The 21,875-nt window shown below is 41.8% G+C and overlaps 3 protein-coding genes and 1 long non-coding RNA gene across 5 annotated transcripts; 2 read left to right on the top strand and 2 right to left on the bottom strand.

Moving 5' to 3' along the window:
* Positions 1-1,789: 1,789 nt before the first annotated feature.
* LOC103968455 (vacuolar protein sorting-associated protein 20 homolog 2) lies at positions 1,790-6,135 on the top strand. The gene is made up of 6 exons (XM_009381685.3): positions 1,790-2,124; positions 3,093-3,245; positions 3,380-3,532; positions 5,022-5,105; positions 5,502-5,715; positions 5,826-6,135. Exons 1-6 carry the CDS (start codon positions 2,023-2,025, stop codon positions 5,849-5,851), a joined length of 732 nt encoding a protein of 243 aa, XP_009379960.1. The 5' UTR covers positions 1,790-2,022; the 3' UTR covers positions 5,852-6,135.
* Positions 6,136-7,188: 1,053 nt separating this feature from the next.
* Positions 7,189-10,410, top strand: LOC103968454 (BTB/POZ domain-containing protein At1g67900). The gene is made up of 4 exons (XM_009381683.3): positions 7,189-8,032; positions 8,176-8,245; positions 8,385-9,599; positions 9,676-10,410. Exons 1-4 carry the CDS (start codon positions 7,974-7,976, stop codon positions 10,186-10,188), a joined length of 1,857 nt encoding a protein of 618 aa, XP_009379958.2. The 5' UTR covers positions 7,189-7,973; the 3' UTR covers positions 10,189-10,410.
* A 5,621-nt stretch (positions 10,411-16,031) lies between these two features.
* Positions 16,032-17,343, bottom strand: LOC108951490 (uncharacterized). The gene is made up of 2 exons (XR_001975918.2): positions 17,052-17,343; positions 16,032-16,336 (listed from the first exon to the last, which is right to left on the bottom strand). It is a non-coding gene; the product is annotated as an uncharacterized LOC108951490 (long non-coding RNA).
* Positions 17,344-18,125: 782 nt separating this feature from the next.
* Positions 18,126-20,768, bottom strand: LOC103968453 (uncharacterized). Of its 2 annotated transcripts, none has more exons than XM_009381681.3 (2): positions 19,914-20,768; positions 18,126-19,653 (listed from the first exon to the last, which is right to left on the bottom strand). In XM_009381681.3, the coding sequence occupies exons 1-2, from the start codon at positions 19,977-19,979 to the stop codon at positions 18,553-18,555; spliced, it is 1,167 nt and encodes a 388-aa protein (XP_009379956.1). In that variant the 5' UTR covers positions 19,980-20,768; the 3' UTR covers positions 18,126-18,552. The 2 variants fall into 2 exon arrangements, with proteins under 2 accessions (XP_009379956.1, XP_009379957.1); XM_009381682.3 differs by having other exon boundaries at positions 18,126-19,650; positions 19,914-20,764.
* Between the last annotated feature and the right edge of the window lie 1,107 nt (positions 20,769-21,875).

The following is a 21,875-nucleotide window of genomic DNA, read 5'->3' as shown; positions in this document are numbered from 1 at the left end:
CGCAATTAATATGTAATTACGACATCATACTTTGTCATGGATCTCTAATATATGTATGACGCAATCAAATGCAATTGAATTTTAGCAACTGCAGAGAAGGAATAACTTGAGATATTATTTGTATATTTTACAATATGATCATCCAAGTTACATGGACACAAATTTATTTACTAAATGTTAAAGTCACTATTTAAATAAGACAATTCTAATTAAGTTTCATAAGAGATCTAACACATGCACATCCGAATCTCATCATCAGAATTTATTTTTCAGAATCTTTCCATTTGTCACAAGCTGTAATCACCATAATACAAACGAATTACATCAAATTCCAAACAAATCGCCTGCTTTGACAAAATGACATAGATGTATTCCTCCCATCAACATGATCATTAAAATTTTATAGTTAATTTATTGAATAAAAAGAATTTCACATTTTATAATTGTTAACATAAAATTTGATTATCTAACATGAAGAATTATTTGAATCTAATTATGGTTCTTCATCGAGTCTATCATAAATAGATTCGATATCGAGAGCACTAAATAATTATTATGAGATATTGTAAAATAATTTAAGGAGTATAAAGATTGCTTGAGTTGATAAATAATTTCAAGAACTTAGCAAAGTGTCAAATTTATTAAGAGTAAATAGTAATCCGCGATATACTTAAGAATTTTTATTGTATGACAATATCACTCGACTCATTTGAAGTCAACACAATTGATACAAATATCTCAAATATACAAGGTTAGTTATTATTAACCTAAATAAATATATATTTTATTGATCTTTCTATCAATAATATAATTTTCTAATTTCTTTCTTATTTTAAATATTAATGTACCTCTCCAAATTATAATTTCTTAACTACTTATTTGATATTTAGAAACTATAGTGAGTTGAGTCTTTCTGAATAAAGATGTCAACTATGCTTGTAAGTACAATGTTCTATGGGACCATCTATTATTGTTGACTATGAAGGAATAAATGAAGATATAAGATATTTTTTATTATGAGCATGGTTATAGAGTAGAGAAGGATAGAGTACTCCTCGCTCCAATTATATTATTATATTATTATATTATATATATTAATTAATAAAAAAAATATAAACATAAAAATACATTAACTCTAACATTTTTAATTAATAACTAAACTAATAATATATTAAATTTAATAGATTAAAAAATATATAAAAATAATAAAATAATAAAAAAAATTATTAAAAGTTCAAAATCCTAATTGACATTTGTCTCTTTTTATCAATAGTTCTTTTTAAGTTTTTATAATAGGCACTTTATATATTTTTTATTTATGCAGGATTCATGTTACGCAAATATATGAACAAAAATTAGAAAAACTAGGACTAATATAGAAAATTATTAATTTTTAGATTTATTTGGATGTATTTAGATTTATTTGATTGTGGTTTTATTTAACATATTTTTATATTTCGATATATTTGCATTTGAATATTGTTATGACATGAAAATTTTATTATATATTTGATATTATTAATTAATTTTATTTTTAAAAATAAAAAATGACTTAATTAGAAGAACAGGGATAACCACATAATTTCCACCGCGACGGGAATTCCCGCCCCCGCGTTGTGGAATTTGGTGGGATGGGGAATAGAACGGGACGGGAAGCGCTCGCCGCTCTACCCGGCCCCACCCCGGTCGGGGCCTACTGTGGTTCAACAAACTAGAGTCCGAACCAAGACCACATAGGCCACCCTCCCGGCGCCTCTGGCCAGGTCTGCGGCGCCAACCCACGCCACCGAAAACTTCGGCTCGGTTTGGTTAAACGCTCGGGCCGCAAACACACAGACAGATCACCTTCGACCGGAGACCCAAAGCCGACCCTTCTCCCCGATCGTCCCAACCCTAACCCCGCCTGGCTCTCCTATTTCCCTGCGTCCTCTGCGCCCCCTTTCTCGACGAGAGGTAACGTCGCATCTCGGCCGGCGCCTTCCTTCCCTCGATCGGGAGGCGAGCGGTGGCACGAGGAGGTCGATGGGGAACATATTCGTGAAGAAGCCCAAGATCACGGAGGTGGATCGCGCCATCCTCTCCCTTAAGACCCAGCGCCGCAAGCTCGCCCAGTACCAGGAGCAGGTTGGCTCCCTCCTAGCCCCCGAAGCTGCGGTTTTTTCCTGTCATTTTCCCCCTTTTTTTGGTACGAGTTTCCTGATCCAACCGAGGAAGAGAACGTCGATCGTCGTCGGCATCCTCGCTTCGTGCGAGTCTGGTTGATGATTCTATCGCGTCCTTGCTTGAGTCTTTTCTGATGAACTATGTAGATTTTGCATGTTCATTGTAGGAGCTAATTCATTTTCTCGTCTGGTTTCTTTTGGGACCGGTAAGAAAAAGGATACAAAAATAGGCATTCAGGCTATATAATAAGAGACATGGGAGAACAGATGACAACTGCAAATTGGAGAACCAACAACTGTGTTCTATTACCGGAAACAAGAACATAACCCAAAATATAGGCATTGATATTGTGGATTGTTCTATGATTCTTGGTTAAATTACATACTTCTCTTGCTTGAGCAAAAATGTGGATTGTTTCTTCATGGGTGAACCTACTGCTATGGTTGAAACTAAGGATTAAAATCTCAGGATGATACTGGTTTCTATCAATCATATTGGTCTGCTGTACTGACCCATATGCTCGGTATCATCATACTAGTCCTTGGTCAAACCAGTAAAATACTGGTTGGCATAGTCTCTCCGTCTGTTACTGACAGTAAATGTCATCCACCGGACTGGTATGATATTTTGGTACATCAGGCAGTATACGGATCCGATACTGGTCCTTGGTTTGACTGATGAATACCGATTAGAACACATTGTGACAACTAGTATTTGAGTTCGTGGTTGAAACTACTCTAGAGCTCCATACAATGCTTTGTATTCAGTGAACTTTTGATCAGGTCTTTGTATTTAAATTTGTGTTAATCTTCAGTGAGCATGAAGGTAAGTACCGAATGAAAGTCCCTTTTTTTGCTTATCTGAAGAAAAAGGGTCTAATTGTTTCATGGATTATGAGCTTCATTTCTGCCTTTTCTGTTATTTTTTAGCTTGAGGCCGTGATTGAAGCTGAAAAGCAAGCTGCAAGGGATCTGATTCGGGAGAAGAGGAAAGATCGGGCATTGATTGCGCTTAAGAAGAAGAAAACACAAGAAGAGCTATTGAAAAAAGTTGATGCTTGGCTTATAAACGTCGAACAACAGGTATGTAAAGTAGTAGTGTGGTACATCTTATTCTGCTTGCAATATTCTTTCATTTTAAGTACTCTAACAGAGATGTTAGTATAGCTATCTTCTCCAAAGGTTGTGTGATACTGACAGTGATCTTTTTCTTTTAGTTGGCAGATATTGAACTGGCGAGCAAGCAGAAAGCTGTATTTGATAGCTTGAAGGCAGGAAGTGATGCAATGAAAGCTATTCAAAATGAGATTAGTCTGGAAGATGTTCAAAAGCTGATGGACGATTCTGCTGAGGCAAAGGCTTATCAAGAAGTGAGACTTCAGTTGATCTTTTCTTTTTGTTTTTTGGTTTCGTTCAATCATTGCTGCTTGCAAACAAACCATTTACAACTTAACTTCCATTTAAGATAGAATAATGCAATCAGGCTGGTTAATGGCTGACAATAACCAGATACAAGGTTGCGTTGTGAAACTTATGTCATATGTCAATTAGTTATTTGAGACTGACAGAAACACTCTTACATGTGCTTTAAGCTCAACATAAACCCAATTTCTTTGGTATAGTTAGGCTAGAACCAAAAACTGCCAAGGGAATTGATGAGCTTAATTGCAATAGTCAGTGCTGTAAAAAGATGGAAATATGGGATAGTTGGTGATCAGGGAGATGGATGGGTTGGGAAGTGGTTATAGAGATGTTACATATTATTTTATTTTTTCAAAATATTGCTGATTATTGTAAGGTCAAATTCCTTGCTGGTTAGGAATGATATTTTAATAATAAATTAGTGATTTGGAATTTGAAAGTCCTAATTTGCTATTAGGACCTTGTTTGTTAATAATTGTAGTAGCTTTTCTATATGGGTTTGTATGAAATTCTGGATTTTACTTCGTGGAAGTTCAAACCTTCCTAATTAATACTAAAAAACTGTATCTTGGATTAGTTATCTCATTAAATTTCTGTATCTCTTCCATGTTATTTCCTCCAATTTGAGTTAGTTATTTCATTTAGTAGTTTGGTTCAGTCTTTTGTCTCTGCATTTAGCAGCTTTGACAGGTTGATTATCAGATTTTTATACTAGGGGTTATGATCAATTTCGACTTAAGACAGCTGTTAGGTCTGTGATTCATAAGTTTCTCTTTTAGATCTTCCACAGAAGCTCCTCATGCATAAAAAACTTGCTGTTAATTTCTTCAGCAGGAATCTCTCAGTTCATGGCAGGCCTGGATGGATATCCATGTGGTGAATCTTTCTGGAAGGTCACCTGTTGATGTTCTGACAAGGCTGTTAAACCACCTCTGTCACTCTTGATAAAAAAAAATAACTCCACATTACAGCACCGCTAGTAAGATTGTTCAAGTCCTAAATTACTGTGGCCATCCTCAAGATTTAGTTATAGAATTGCGAAAGATTGGGCCTAGAATAGCAAGGGTGGAATACAAAATTTAGTTTAAACATTTACTGAAGTTGAATATAATCTTGACCCATCATAAATTGAAAAATTGTAAAATTCTTCAAGCAGAAATGAGCTTAAACAAAACTTTTTTTGCCTTGATCATGCCAATTTTGTTCACCTGCTGAAATTTAAACTTCTCCTATTATGGGACTATGTTATCTTCTTTGTGATAATTTGTAAAATTCTTTTATGTTTCCTTTTTGTAACTTCGGGAACTGTCATCTGTTAGTAGATAAGTAGGCTAGACTGATCTCTTTGTCAAACATCCCATTCTGTCAATCTAAAATTGATTTTTATTGCTAACTCTCCTTTTAAAGTTATTGATTGCTTCTTTGCCCTTGTTCAAGGAAATGAATGCAATCTTGGGAGATCGCCTATCTGCTGAAGACGAGGAAGAAGTTTTGGCAGAATTTGAGAATTTGGAAACTGAGGCAAGTTTTTTTAATTTCTTCAATAAGTTGTTTTAAGCTTGCTCGTAATGAAATACTTGTATTTTTAGTTTATTCTGTTCAATTATTCAAGTCAGAGTTCATTTAGTAGAACAGGTATCGAACATGACAATTCCCCTTCATTTTCTGCTTGAGGGACCAAAAGTGGTAGCTTAACTTTGATAAACAAGCAAGATAACAAATTGACTTTTTGACACAATGGTAGAGTCGGCACTAAATTGTAGTTAAATTTCTTTTTAATGAAATCAGTGACCAACTTTTAATCAAGTTGTAGTAATGTCGTTGAGATTGTGTCTCTTCTGGAAATGTAACAAACCTATCCCCACTTTTCTTAAATGTTATTTGCAAGTATGCTGCTGATTATAAGCGTACTGGCAGATTACCCTTCAATCCATGCCAACAGTTCCTGCCCAATCAGTGTCATCTGCACAAGAAACTAAAAGGACTCCTGAGGTACAGCCAGAAGCAGAGTCTCAAGCTCAGAGGGAAGAGGATGAACTTCTCAATCTTCCTGATGTACCATCTGGTGCACCAGTTCTGAGTGATGGTGCTGCTGAAGACATCTCAACTGGAACTCAAAGGAAAACAAAAGGTTTCTCTCTTGCCTGTTTAGCCTTAAGCCCCTACATATATAAAGAAATCATGATTCTTGAAGCTGTTTCATTACCTTACTGACTGTATATATGCTTTTTGAAATTGCAGTTCTGGAGGAGCCACTACCTGCTTGATTTTGCAAGTGAACTTTAATGGGTGTTCAGAATTGCATAATAAATGGGTGATCGCTGAAATTTGTAATATTAAGGCTGATATTTTTTTCTTCCTTGTTTACAATCTTCCTCTTCATGCATGTCTATATTTTAGTTCCAAGTTATTGAACTTACAATTTAGAGTGGAAAACATATGTTTCTACCGTCAAAAGCTTCTTTAATTCTTTTGGTGTACAAAAACTCAAATTATATAAGTTTGCTCTTAAATAGGATGATAAATATCCACTTGCAGGGTCTTCAGTCTACTTGATAATTATCTTCTCATATTTGGCTTTTCAAATGAAGGTGCTTAATTTGAGTTCCATACTTCAAAGTTTGGTGCTTAAAGGTTTTTTGTTCCCAGTTCTAGAGCTGAGTAATTAATTATTTCAATTGTCTCAACTGATACCGAGACTATTGAACAAATGAATGAGAAGGGATGTATCTGTCTCAGCATGTAGCCTGGAATCCAGCCATTCAAAGGTCGATCCTTCCTTCGAAGTTTGATACATTTGATATGGCTGTGGTCTGGGTGATGCAGGTTAGTACTGTTGCGTTGAGCTCAATTTATGAGGCCCGTGGCCTCGCATTCAAGTTCCTGCTGCACGTTGGTACACACCATGCCGGCTCTGCAGCCTCCTGACGGAGGCCAATCCAAATTTATGAAGCTTCATGTAGTATGCATGTGATCGACCAGCTACCAAATCACAGATACGGAGTCACCAGTCTTGTTGGTGCGTGGTTACAGTCAGGTATTATGCTTGGTTTACGGATCTTGTTTACTTCCCCGTCTCCTCAGCTAATGTGGACCATTTGTGGCCTCTAAACAGGGCTTGATTAAGGGAGAAGAGACCTCGACTAACAGCAGCTGTCCCCCTTAAGTGCCAGAAGAAAAAAAGGAGGTACAAAGGTACACTGTTGCGTAGAAAATGGTCACTGAAGGAGCCCCTCCTTTTGCCTTGGTTCTTCGTGGGAAGCTGAGAAGAAATTTCCATGGCAATGATGGGTTGTGGGGTCACGCTGTCCATGTTAAGCGTGCGGGCTCCGATCTTTAACACTTCATCCATTCAGACAGGCAAGATTGGCATGAGCTCCTGCAGCTTACTTCTTATCTGGTTTTCTCAAGCGTCAGTCAAAAAAATTACCCGCTTAGTAACCACAGAATCATTAGATTATTTTGTTAGTCATCGTTTATCATGTCAAGCATGCTGATCTCATTCCGAGAATATGAATCTCCTTTTACAGTTCAAGTTGGAAAGAGAGAAGAAAGCTGAAGACATCAAAGGACGGTCTTATAATGGCAAGGTTCTACTACTCCTGTTATTTATTTGAGGACTATGCATTTCAATATTATCGACATCTTTATGAAACTAGAAACTTGCACTAGAGGGGAGCAGCATGGGCATATTGCAGAACAAAAGCAAAAAACCACTTCATCATTCTCTCCCTCCCCACATAACCGAGGCTCTCTTCTCTTATAATTGCTAGATGCAGATGGAAGAGGATCATCAGGTTAGAAGTCAAAAGACAGAGTAACTTGTGACCACAGATAAATATCCTCCGAGTCAACATCTGGTGACCATTTCTTAGCAGAATACAAGTCCCATGAATTTGGGAGCGTTCCACTGGAGAAAAGCTTGAAAATGATAGTTGCACTTCAGACCATGATGCATATCCTTTCGCATGCATCCAATTTATCCTTGCAGACCCTAAAAATTGACTCAGGTCAAATTACAGTATCTTGACTGTTTGATTTCTTCAAAATAGACTGAAGCTGTGCTTCATATTTCCTTAGAGCATCACTGTTGATCCCCCTGCCTGTCAACCATTTGCATTTATTAATTCCCTCCATAAAATCCTCCAGACCCCAGCAATACCACAGCATTCCATTCTTCTCTAGGCTCCTTGGATTCTGACCCCTGTTTGCTTTCCACCCAACCACTCTTCTTAAATCTCTATTTGCCACCAAGAAGAATGCCCAGAGAAACAAAGAGTGTGAGTGGATGAATCAACTTGTCTTCCATCTCTGGGGAGGAAGCATATAGGAATCTGGCTGTGGTGTTTCATTAGTTGCTGGTTCAGGTGATGTACTAAGCTGCCAAAGATGAAGTTCATGAAGCTTGGAAACCGCCCAGATACCTTCTTCACCACGGAAGCCATAAGGTGAGGCTTTTGAAACTTGTTCTGAATGGATTGCATGAGTAGTTTATAACACTTCGATGTGATAGATGCAAACTATTAGCAGTTTTTGATGCTTTTTATGTCATCAGACTCTGAATTCTTATTTCTTGTGTTCTAATTGGCAGGTCTGTTTCGTCAGAAGTCTCGACTGACCTCCAAATCCAGGTGCATAACAGCTTGTATCAGCTGCACAAGGTAGACCTCTACTTCTTCTAATACTTTGGCAGAATTCATCAGTGTTTCTGATACTTTGGCAGTTCTTGCAATCGATACTTTTTCTCTTCCATCATCTCTTCCTAATTTACTTACCTTGTTTGGTTGTTTGTGTTTGTAGTTTCCCCTCCTGTCTAAATGCCTGCGCCTGCAGAAGCTCTGCTCTTCACTGAAGGATACCTCCGAGCACACAGTCATCTTACTTCCGGACCTTCCCGGCGGCGCCGAGGCCTTCGAGGTCTGTGCAAAGTTCTGCTATGGCATCACCATCACTCTCAGCTCCCTCAACATCGTGCCCGTGCGTTGCGCCGCCGAGTACCTCCAGATGAGCGACGACGCTGACCGTGGGAACCTCGTCGGCAAGCTCGAGCTCTTCTTCAAGTCTTGCATCCTCCGCCGATGGAAGGACACGCTGGTGACGCTGCAGAGCACGAGGAACTATTCTCCTCTGTGCGAAGAACTGGGCATCACCGGCCGCTGCATCGATGCCATTGCCACTGCCATTATCGCCAGCCCGACGCAGGCGGTCACGTCAAGCCACAGCCGGAAGGCAGCGACCAAGAACTGGTGGGCCGGGGACATCAGTGAACTAGGAATAGACCACTACTGGAGGGTCATGGTGGCGGTGAAATCCGCCGGCATCGTTCCCAACAAGCTCATCGGGGAGGCACTACGGATCTACGCTCGCAAGTGGCTGCCAAATATGTCCAGAAATGGCCAACAGAATGAACTGGAAGCCGATGACTCCTTGTCAGAGTCTCCTACAGAAGCCCCCGTGAAGCACAGGCTGCTAATGGAGAAGATAGTGAGCTTACTCCCCACCGAAAAGGGCTCTGTTTCATGTAGTTTTCTGCTCAAGCTTCTCAAGGCCGCCAACATACTCCACGCTTCGACATCATCGAAGATGGACTTGGCCAGGCGAATCGGACTGCAACTGGAGGAGGCATCGGTTGATGGTCTTCTGATTCCACTCGACTCAAATTCGAGTGGTACGCTGTATGACGTCGATATAGTGATGGCCATGTTGGAGGAGTTCCTGCTTCAAGGACAGAGCCCAGCAACCAGTCCACCCAGAGAGAAGCTTCGTTGTGAGAGGAGGAGATCTCGATCTTCCGAGAACGTGGAATTCGAGGTACAGGAGAACAGCCGCAGGTCGTCCTCCGCCTCCCACAGCTCCAAGCTGAGAGTGGCCAAGCTAATTGATGGTTACCTCCAAGAGATTGCCAGAGACGAGAACTTGCCCATGAAGAAGCTAATTGCAATCGCGGAAGCTGTTCCAGACTTTGCCAGGCTCGACCATGATGATCTCTACAGAGTCATCGACATCTACCTCAGGGTAACCGGTCTTTGCGCAACATCGCGATTCATCATCTCTGTTGTCATGATCCTAAACTTGGTTTGGTCGTCTTCAGGTACACCCGGAGCTCGACAAGAACGCGAGGAAGCAACTGTGTCGAATCCTGGATTGCAAGAAACTCTCCGTGGAAGCCTGCATGCACGCCGCGCAGAACGAGCTACTTCCTCTGAGGGTGGTCGTGCAGGTCCTCTTCTTCGAGCATTCCCGCGCCGCCATGTCCGGCGGCCAGGTGACTGAGCTGCCCAGCAACATCAAGGCACTACTGGCTAAAACCACAGCAAGAGGGGAAGACAGGGACGCACTCAAGCTTCACCACATCGGCACTGCTACCCCATTAGAAGACGGCTGGAGCATCTCCAGATTGAAGTGCCCCGCCACGAAGCTCGCAACGCTCAAGACGAAGCTCGCGGAGGAGGACAACGACATGGACGACGACTTGATTCCGCGCGATGTGCTCATGAGGAGCGCTTCTTCGAGGTTCAAAGCCTTGTGCTCCCTTCCTAAGAAACCAAAGAGGATCATCAGCAAACTGCTGGCCATGAACAGAAGTGCAAGCGAGAGGAATTAATCGACATAACTTGCGCTATCGATTTCATGCAGAGAAATCGTAATTGAAACGTCCTATATTTATCTCTGAGTTCTCTTTCTTGAGGCCACTCCACAGGAGCTGGCTTTTGCTGCCCACTCTGTGCACCGTGAGCCAAGGAAGAACATGTAGATTAAGGCCAAAAGATGGAGGCTCTCCTTATGGCATAGTCAAATAAAAGCTTAATTAGATGTGATTCGCTTATACAGAGATCGTTCTTATCGTAATTGTTTCTTCTCTCCACTACTTGTTGTGTTTGCCATCTTAAGGTGATGCAGTTCTTTGAAGAGAACTGTGGATGAACTCTTGTCAAACCTCCCCCCTGCGGATGTCGGTAGAAAAGATTGCTTGGTGATATCTGCTACAACCATACTTCAACTAGTTTTTCCTCGAATTATGGAACCAGTTTTTCTGGCATATGCCATCGAGGTCTTCAGAAGGATCTTGTTCACCCCAACCGCTCAAGTCAAATGTCGGATTGGCACGGTGACTTTGGTGCATTTGTGGGCATCCATCATATACACCAAGTTTAGTAAACAGAAGTGTTTGTATGACTTGCTGCTGAAGCCTCTCTCTCTCTCTCTCTCTCTCTCTCTCTCTCTCGCAATCACTCCCTCGTCCTACTCACTAATACACCTGCCTAGTTGAATTAAGAAGACTTTTCCTTCATTGTGAAAGGAACCGATCTCATGATTGATCAAGTAGATATATTTCATTAACTTAATTTGCATTGTTATGGGCCTACCTCCTCCTTTGCTTGAGAAATGCAAATGACTTGTGAGATTATCTTTGTAATCCTACTCATCTTCATCTTATGCATCAAACATGGGAGCTACTTGATGGTTTTTGACATATTGAAATAAAACAAAGCACCAAGCTATTCATATTCACTTAAAAGAACATATGATCAGATGTATTGATACAATCTGATCGATCATCTTTCCATCCTATTGACAACATTACCTACCGGCTGCAGATCAACTTCCATTCCTTGGAAGGCAACTCCATCGTCCTATCTTAGACAACAGCTTACCTTCTCAAGCTGATGGACACCTGTGATTGGCAAACGGAGTAAGGTGGTCCAGACCCATCATAGGACATGCTAAGAAAAGTATTGCTGCTCAACTTGCAATGTATCATATGCATCAGTCCAAGCAACAGAGAACATGTAGTTGTTCCGGATGAGACATGTCAACCTCATTCCTATGTGCAATCTCACTAAGCAAACAAAAAAGAAAAAAAAGAGAAAAAGAAATCAGAGTTGCAATCATGAAGCTGTGGTGAAACTTCATGTGTTCTTGCTGTGTCATGCTGATATCTGACATGAATTCAGCCAATAAATCCAGTGGTGCTGTGGGGACTGATGCAGCTACATTTGTATTTGATGGATTGCTGGGTGTTGCTATCAGTGTTAGCCACCCAAGCGACCAGCCAACACACTGTTCCCCACACCTCCAAAAAGGTCATCCTCTTCCCCCTCCTCCAGTGACCACCTCAAGCATCACCATCCTCGAGTGGCTTCTCCAGGCCTGCCACCTTCCACAAATCAAACCCTAAAGATCACTGCACACTAATCAAAACCCAACACCTCACTCCTCATTATCTTTTTCTTACCAAAAAGCTGGTACCAGGTGCTTTGCATGCGACTCCAAACCTTATCTTGTTGATCACAAAGAGTGAGGACAAACAAGAAGAAGAAGAAGAAGAAGAAGAAAAAAACCTGTATTCAACAACCTCACCAAACCTTCTTTCTACTACTCATGCCACCTTTATTAGGCATTTGTCACTCATCATTTTACTGTCTCACTGCAAAAGCCACCTCTTTTCCAAGTGTATCAGGGGTTTAGCCATGATAGTGGACCAACCTCAGCGTGTAGACTAATTGGAAATCCCACCCTATGGTGATGGACAGTGATCAGCATGAAGAGCGACAGAGAGACTACATGCATGCATGGAGGGAGTGCCATGACTTGATCTTGAATGCCACCCAGAGATTTAACTGTGTGCAATCATCCGATCAAATAATTAACACTTCTCAGAAGATCCAAAACAAGGATGCAGCTCGGCAAACACTTCCAACATCCAAATCCACGAGTTGCTTGCCACTGTCATAATCCTCGTCACACATCCACTTCACACCCCTCGTGGCCGGCCCCATTTCCCAGATCCGGTCGCCGGCCGCCTCCACCACACGGAGCTGGCACACTCACCTTCCACAGTACAGCATGCGTTGGGAGAGATGCATGGCAAGTGACCACTCGATCCCGTGGCTTTCGGTGTTCTATTAGGTATGACAGTCCAACGTCAAAGCCAACTGCGGTTGTCGTTTGCGTCCTCCCCTTCCCCCTTCCCCCTTCCCCCCTCACCCTAATATCATGTGGTATCACGTACTGCAGCGCGCATAAATGCGAGGGGGGGTTGATGGCGTTGTCTTTAGCAGACACCGCCATGACTGCACTACATGACGGGACCTAACTGCGAGGAGGCAGCTCGTGGGTCCTCAGACAACACACACGCACGCACAGCGGAAACCCTACGGCAAAGCACAGGGAAAGCCGAGAGGAGATTGGAGAGAGAGACGGGATGAGGTGGGCGAAGGCGATGGACAGCTTCTGATGGAATGGCTGGGTCAAGAAAAGCATCGAAATTATTCGAGAAGTTGCTCCATCCTTCCTTCCTTCCATGGATGGCAGGGAATCACAGCATGTGAAGGTGAGCTGCTTTCCTTAAAGCTTCTCCACTTTGGGTGAAGGAAAACAATGTTTGGCCTTCTTTTGCCAAGCAATAATTATGTTCATATTGAAGGCTGGTGTGGCTTCTGCTGACCGGTGATGTGCATTCAATCTTTTCATTAAGCTTCCTTCAGAAAACAACAAATATATATGCATTCCATATATATATATATAATAATTTTTTGAAAAAGGTTTTAGTTTAGAAAAATTCTTGTAAATCACCCATATTTAAAAAAAATATCATGTAATATATATTTTTTTTTCATAAAAGATGATTTTACTTACGCATCTTCGTCGCTCATCGCCTCCACGCATAAGGTCTTGGGCAATGAGGGAGATGATGGAGGAAAAGACCCAACGATGGATAACAATGAATTTAGGTAGGTCCAGAACCTTTGTCTTCTTTGGAGGCCTCCCTCCTTCTTCGATAAGACAATAAAGATGATCCCGTCATTCAAGTGCTCACAGGCGATCAATGATGGGGTCTTCGCTTTCTTTGACGAAGATGATCCTCATCGTCTAGGAATCCACATGTGGAGAGGATCAAGGATGAAGGATATAGGGGTAAAATCATCTTTTACGAAAAAAATAAATATTTTATGAGAATTTTTTAAATTTTTTTCAAAAAATTATCATATATATATATATATATATATATATAGTTGACCTACATATGATACATTTGACCATCATGATGGCTCATCATCAAGTCCATGCAAGCAGACATTAACAAGTACCTTCAACTCTTACAGGCCCCACCTCCCTCACCATCGAGGCAATCACGCATTTGTTTCAGTGGCAAGTGGCCCTCAGTGTCAAACCCCAGTGACATTGGGACGCAGAGAATGAGACAGCACTCCGACAACATCTCGACGGCCGGCACCTCCAACTCCTTCCATCTCACACCACTGCCAAAAGTTCAAACCTGGACCCATGAGATCCCTCTTTCTCTTTGGCCACCGCCATGCGAAGGAAAGCCATGGCTGTGGTCGAGCATGCCTCACCATGCTCCTTTCATCGGTTGGCCTCACTCAGCATGCGGGCGTGGGATGGATCATGGCCGCCATCGGAGCGGACAAATGGGACACACTTCACGTGTCTGAAGGCCCAACGGCAGCTACCGCAGTTTTCGGCCTCTTCTCCTCCACCATCCACATGGAGGACGATTAATCGCAGACTACGACGCTAATGAGGGAGATCTCATCACAATCTGCATCCTTCGACGCCTCCTGTTTCCGGCGTCTCCAGCTCCAAGACAACAGGTTGTAGAAGGAGACAACAGCGAACCGTATCACGTAGACATCATCTGTTCAATGTTAAAATACTAAAGATATTTAATATCTTTAGTATTTTACTACAACGCAATCTTATTGTTCGATGCGTCAGCCAATCGAATCAATCTTAAATGTACGAGTGAGTTCGATCCTACAAAAACTAAATGGAGAACTTCTCGCACTACAAAACCCCCCCTCTGATCTTAATGTTAATGGGTCCAAAATATAATAAATGATTCGAAGGATTCAAAAAATATCCAATTGAGTTAACGTAATTGGAACTTTATATATATATATATAAGCGAACTACAATAACTATTGGGTTAAACGAGAATTTTGCAAGATCGTCGAGGTATCACTTGAATTACGACTAATGTCGTCGTGTTCCTCAGCTTGATGGGTCCAAGATCGAGTGTCAGGCTGTGCTAGTGACATGACATCCCAATGTCTAGCGCATTCACCATATGAGGTTTAAAGAGTGAGAAGACCTTTTTCTTATTCTACCATAGGGAAAAGAAGATTGCCAAAAGCTTACTTGCATGATCGGTGTGTTACAACTGAGCTTTCAATGGAGACGTCCTCTGCAACAAGCAGCCAAAAATAAGTGGGATCACCGTTTGCAAAGACATACAGATTTGAATCGGTGATCGTTGCACTTGTCGAACTGTTCATCTTGGTAACAAGTAAATGCACATCTTGGTGACGGGTAGCAGTCAAGATTTGCCGGAGCAGATTGTGTCACGCGGATGTGCTGCGGATGCATGTGAACAGTGTATAAGATCGAATAGGAGGCAGTGGGCTTCCTTGTCTCTGCAGATCCACTTAACAAGAAGAACCCTAGTTGGGTTGAAGTTTAGGTGAGGTCTTAATGCTGGAGAAAACCAGAGGAAAACAAGAACAACGAGATGGGGAGAGCCAATTCAAAAATACAAATGGCAATGGCGAAGAAAAAGGCAAAGGCAATGACAGAACAAAGCAAAAGCAGAGGGGGCCAGAGGACAAGAGAGAGTGGAAGATCCCTATGAAATGATTGTTTCAAGTAAATCGAGGGTTTCATGTCCTTCATTCATTCATGTGAGATACTTTGAGGGCCCATTTTGCATCAAAGTCGTCATTACCAATCAGCTAAGTTTATCACCAAACTGGTGGAGACCTAATGACCTTCGAAAGCCCAACCCGAAATCGTCTTTCGTTATGGGACTGGGCCTTTGTATCGCAAAACTATCATATTAGAATGAATAAGCAATCGCGGTCTGATTTAGTCCTACATCGGAAATAGGCTAAAGCCATCGTTTCATTCCTCCTCGAGAAGAAACAAACGATGGCTAAAAGGCCTAGACATCGCGGCGGCAGACCATTGATCAGGCCTTAAGCCCCACCGAGTTGTACTAAGAAGAGCAGGCATTCAAACACAGACGCTGCCATTGCATGGTCGATGCAAGGCAGCCAAAGCCTAGTAAAGTAGACAGGACTGGTAGTGCAGCAGATGCAGAGGGAGAACGTGTCCGTGAAGCACAAACCCAAATGAAGAACACAAGAACACAGGAAAAGTTTACCTTTCAAGAAGGAATCAGTTTCCAGCAACCGTGTGTGATCCACGCCTTTCTCTTTCTTCTTCGGCCCCATGTAGACTACCTCCATCGACAGTGCATGTGGGAATCTAACCAAAGTCCTCTGTTTCTGCAACAATATGCCAAAGCAAACACTCTGGATGGGTTTCATGCTTGCCTAACCCATTTCCCTAAGATTCGTAGCTATCAGGAAGATTTATTCCTGGGTTTCACTGGTCCATACTCAACTCATATTGAAGAAAGTTAGATAGCTAACCAATTCGGCATGTTTGTTCTTTGGATTTCTTGTTGATGCCAAGGGACATTTGCTGGAACATTTCTAGACATTTAGGAATCAACAAGAGAGAAAGCACAAGCTTCACAGGATGAGCATCCCATCCGATTACCTGTTGATCCTGAACTTGCTTGACCTGCTTGACTCGGAAAGATGATACCTGCACAGAGAATTAGTGTCCACAACTTTCCAAGTGCACATCTTTTGGAAACACAAAGGTCAAGTCTTCTAAATATCTTATAATACACCAAATGGCCCAACTCTGATCATTTTAAAATCCTGCAAATACTCGAGAAAACAAGTTAGCCAATCGGATGTTTTCGAAGAAAAGAAGTAGCTTTGCGACTACGACATCAAAAATAAGGACAGACTGCTAGACAAACAACAACATGCACATCACAAAGACTGAAATAAACCATACAAATTAGAGTTTCATGCAATTCCTTTTATATTAACCATAGAAGGTGATATGATTCCAATTCCATCATTGAGAAAAGATAAGAAAATGTAAATGATCAGCAATAAATATGAGAAAGGCACAGGAAAGAAAACAGTAAGTATGGATTTTTTGGTTATCTACTTCTAAGACAACCTTTCACAACCATAAGATGTTTTCAGTAAGTTATGGCAAATAACACTTTTTTAAGTGTATATTAGCTGCAAAGCCCACCCATTGCTCGGACAAGAGGAGTTGCAAAGTTTGAATCATATTTGTCGCTAGTTGTATAAAAGGAATCAGTCACCATAACCATAGTATGTAAATAATGATGTATTATTAGATAAAGAAAGTAATCAAGGCTCAAAGACAGCCCTAATCTGTAACTCACGCATTTTGTTAGATTCTATATTTCACCCAAGACTTTTACAGCTGGCATTTACACATTTATGCATCTAGTTAAAAGTAGTTTCAAATAGAAAACCAATCTGGAAGCATATTTAAGCAGACTACTCAAATTGAACTCTAGATCTCTAAATTGGAAATGTCAATTATTACCTCAGATTGCCTGCAGCTGACATAAAGGATCACTTGTATGTTTAATCGCTGCATCTAATCTCCATATATTCATCTGCTAAACTACAACAGCAGAGGTGAAAGAAGTGAGAAATGAAGAATCTCAGAGGCCTTTTATGAGCCATGACATGAACAAATAGTTTGCAAACAAGACAAGAGTATAAATAGAATGGCCTTGTTTGCTGCAGTCACACCAGCATCAATCGCTTTACACAGGAACAAAAAAATAGAAGCCTCAGCAGGAAAGAATTTCCTTCCTCAATGCAGCAAAAGAACAATCTACACAGGAAAATATGCAAATTATAATACCTCAAGATGAGAAATTTAGATGGAAATTGGACGAAATTGCGAGTAACTGAGCAAGAATGTAAAAAATTAAAATGCTTGGATGCCAACAAGCAGTTCACATCAAAGAATTGAGCATACAACAGAATGCACTTCTATTGTCCAAAGAAGTGGACTTGCATAAGAATGAGTCAATTATAATGGCAAAAGTCACAAAACACAGGACTTCACTAAAAGCAATGCTAAAGACATCATAAATATGTGGCTGATAGAGAGTGCGACGCCTGAAGATGCTAAATGATATGCGAGGATCCATGTGGTGGACCACAGTAGCAATAGCTTCTGGTGTTCTTGTTGTGGAATATCATGTGTGCATGACACATGGCCCGTCAGGAAAAAAAGTGCCTAGAGATACAGTTTCATGAAATAAACTGGAAAGAAAACAATTTATAAAATGTCCATTGCCATGTATTTTCAGATCTCTGGATGCAGTTTAACATAAATAATAACCTGCAAAAGTATTAAGAAATTTTCGTGGACTGGTTATCTAGTCACTGTGGTCAAAAGGTCATGGAATATATCCCAGAGACTATTGATTTGCTTAAGAACTTGCCTTGCAGGTTCCTGCACCTGCATTTCTAATTGTGCATGGAGCCACGATCTTGGTTGTGACACAAGTCCAAATCATGAGCATAAACCATATGGAATTCCAAAGGACATCTTCCACAATTCCACAGGCATCACCAAGTGAAGTGAGTGAAACAAACCACATGGTACAATGATGAAGTCTAGATTTTCCAGGGAAGTTGAAGAAGAATACATCGATAAATCAGTTTTTGAAGGAAAACAAGATCCCATAAATAAAATTTAGGATACATCACTCAGTTTCCATTCTACAACAACCGGTGTCATGTCACATACCAATAAGGTAAGAAGGGGTGAACAACCTCCCATGGTAGTTAAATTCACTGATCTCCCTCAAAAATAAATGGTGGCATCAGGAAAACTTGTACAGATATGATCAGCTCCAAATGATATTGCAGAGATAAGCGCAAGAAAATGTTGATGCTTGTCCTTTGTCCCAGAAGAATCATCCAACCATGTCAGATACTCATCTTCATCATAGTTGTACGGTCATCAAATTCTCAGCAACACTCTCGTAGAATTTGCAAGCAACCTACGATGCCACCAATAGAACTCACCCACTTTCTCGCTTGCAGTTCCCAGGCAAGAGGTATCGATGCCGGTCAACATTCTGAAGTATATAACTAGGAAGGTGAACTGCAGAATACGAACTAGGTATCGGCCCCAACTTGGCAATGATCTCTTGGAATGTATACTCTTCCGGAAGCATGTCAAACAGGTCTGCTCCTCGGCAGATCACATCTTGAATCCTCGAAGGATTCAAGTAGTAGGCAAATCTCACCCGATCGACATGGCTATATGCCTTCATCTTGAATATGAATTGGCTTATATGACGGAAGCAGAAGCTGCAGTGCCACCCTGAATCAGCAAATAGATCATTGGTCTGCCGGAAATGAGCATATCTGGTCTTCCCTGCTTGGTACCTGTGAACCGAAGCCCTCCAGCTTTTGTCATCAAGGTAAAACTCAAAGGAGTAGAGATAGTTCCGGAGCTGGAGATGAAGCTTCTCGGGAATCTCATCGCACCATCTCAGGAGGTCGATCGTATGGCCACTTGGGATCTCGTCGACATCGGACATGATCAACAAGTCATCATCTTCAACGCCTGCAAACCTAATAAGCTGATCCAATGCCACTCGCTGGTATGATTCCTCAACGAACGGATTCTCCCCCGTGACAAACCTCCCCCCGATGGTGCCGTAGGTCAGCCGCGATTCCACGAACTTGAAGCGGCTCCGGTTGCCAGCAAAGACGAGGGGTTTCCACAGCCCAGTGAAGGTGGAATTGGACTCGAGGAGGACGAACTCTGAGACGTAAGGGCTGAGTTCGTGCCACCGGATCTCGAGCATGTCGAGCTCGTTGCTGAACAGAACGGCATCGAAGACCCGACGGGGGGTATCACGCATGCCCCAGCCGTGGAGCCGGCAGAGGCGCTCCATGGAGATGTTAGGGTGGTAGTAGTGGGGGATGGTGCGGAAGGGCTTGGGAGGGGACTCCCAGATGGGGCGGAGGAAGTAGGTAATCTTCTGGCCATGGAGGTAGATGATGAAGATGAGGACGGGGACGCCCATGAAGAGCAGCAGGAATGCCTTGAGATCGAACCCCCGGAGAGCGCACCGCAGCCGCGACATGCTCAGCGCTGCCCTCGACGTCTGCTGCAACAGAAATCAAACAATCAGAAGGGTGAAATCGAACCCAACAGATTGGGGAAATGGGAGTTCTTGCGGTTCAAATCTCCAAAGCCGAGACTTATTCTCATTCCAAGAACAAATGAGAGAATCCACCATCATTTAGGGTTTGAAAGCGGAAATCATAGAAGAAAGAACCAAGGTTCCATACTTGAAACCCGAACAGAAAACAAACAAACAAACAACGCAATTAGATCTGAAACGAGGGATAGAAAAAGGTAAATCACCTCGCCGCAGACGTCCTCGCAGATGTCGTCCGTCTTCTTAGAACAATAGTAACCCGCTTCCGGCATAACGAAAAAGATCGCTTCTTTTTTCCTCGAAAGGGCTTGGAATTCCAGGCGCGGCGCGGATCAGTATCAGCCGATCGCTGGAGCGCAGCGACGTCCGGCCGTCCTCTCCTCCGCCCCTCCCCTGCCCTACTATAGCTGCTGAGATCTTCAGCCCTTGCTGCTGCTTCTTCTTCTTTTTCTTCTTCAAGTAAAATTTATGGTCTTAATCCCAAAGAAACCGCCTTATAATAGCCGTTCTCTTTCTCTTTCTCTCTCTCTTCTATCTCCTCCCCCTCTCTATCCTCGCCTCGCCCTTCTCTCTCTTCTCCCTCGTTGGTTTGTTGTTTTGTCTCGCTGTAATGTTGTTGTGTCTTTGATGTTGCATTTGATGACGGATATAGCGCCCCATTTCTCCCCCCCCACCCTAATATTTACAGATAATGCCCAGCGCACCTCCGCCTCCCATTCAAAATTCGCTCATCCATCCCCATAGGAAACGCAGGAAAAAAACCCTTCTTTAATGGAGAAAGGAGTACGACCGAAAAGATTAAGCATAAAGGAAGCAGTTTGCGAGTGCTATTCCCAACTGTTGCTTCCTCGAGCAGGGGAGAGACCGGAATGTGGGATGGGTCGAAGGACGAAGTATATACCCGTGAGGTGAGCATGCGGCGCGGATATGGCCCGGGGAGAGAGAGGGTGTGTCGGTAAAGGCGGTGTTTTGTTCGTGTTGGCGAGCGAGGGTTCCATGGGCGGCGCGGCGGCGAGACACACTCTGGCTCACGTTCCAAGACCGGCCTTCGTCTTCTCTCTCTCTCTGCTACGTGTCTCCTCCTCGAAAGAATTGCTTGGATCTGCCCGAGACGAATCCACCAATGTGGCTCGTCGCATGTATTGCGACGCTGTTTGATTATTATTATTATTATTTAATTTTTATTTATTTATACGATCCTAATATTTATAATTATTTTTTATTTTTATTTTATCATAAGAATTTATATATTTTATTAAAATATCTAAATTGATTAATATATTCTTGTCTCATATTTAGGTATCGGTTTGAGTATCATATATACCGTTTGATATTAAAATATGTTTTTTTAATCATTTACAATCAATTAAATATTTTGCACATATTAATTTGAATTGTTATGACGTAATAGTGTGGTGAAACTAACATTATTATTCTAGATGAGTATATTTATATGATATTCCAAAAAAAAGATGAGAATTCATGAAAAAATAAATAGACTCGGATATGAGATTTACATGCAAAAAATATATATAGTCAGAAATATAATGCACTTATATTGATATAAAAGTCAGAAATGACATACGAGTTGAATGATTCATAGATGAGTGCTACATGATTTAGACAAAAAATAAAATAAAATAAAATGAAATGAAAGACTATTCGACACCAACAGTTGCACCAATTACAACTCTTGCAATTTAATGAACCAGACATTTCTATGCTCGATTGACTTGGATTCCATCAGTAGACTTCTCCACCACTTGCATCTTTCTTTCTCCTCTTCTTCCTCTTCTCCTGCGCGTCGATAAACGTAGAGGTGGTTCCAAGAGCACCTTCAGTGGCTCGTATTGCACTTGGATGGCTTCGTTGCTGGTGGTGGTGACGCGGAAGAATATTTTGACCCATCACAGCCTTAGATAGTCTTCGGAGTAAAAGGTGAGTGGAAGAGTAAGAGCTCCAAGTCTCTCTCTCTCTCTCATCCACGAGACTTCAACTCGCTTGCTGTCTCACCTTGTCTTCTTCCTTCGGCCACTCGGTGTTGCTGTTGTATCAAGCGACTGCATGCACACATATGATGGCAAAAGTCTTCGTGGATAAGCTCACGTCATGTCTTTAATGTTTCCTTCCAACTCCGTCACCCAACGGAGAAAGAGGAAGATGATGAC

This window comes from Musa acuminata, chromosome BXJ3-10 (assembly GCF_036884655.1).
Source record: "Musa acuminata AAA Group cultivar baxijiao chromosome BXJ3-10, Cavendish_Baxijiao_AAA, whole genome shotgun sequence".
Lineage (NCBI taxonomy): Eukaryota > Viridiplantae > Streptophyta > Magnoliopsida > Zingiberales > Musaceae > Musa > Musa acuminata.
This window is presented reverse-complemented; position numbering and strand designations above follow the sequence as displayed.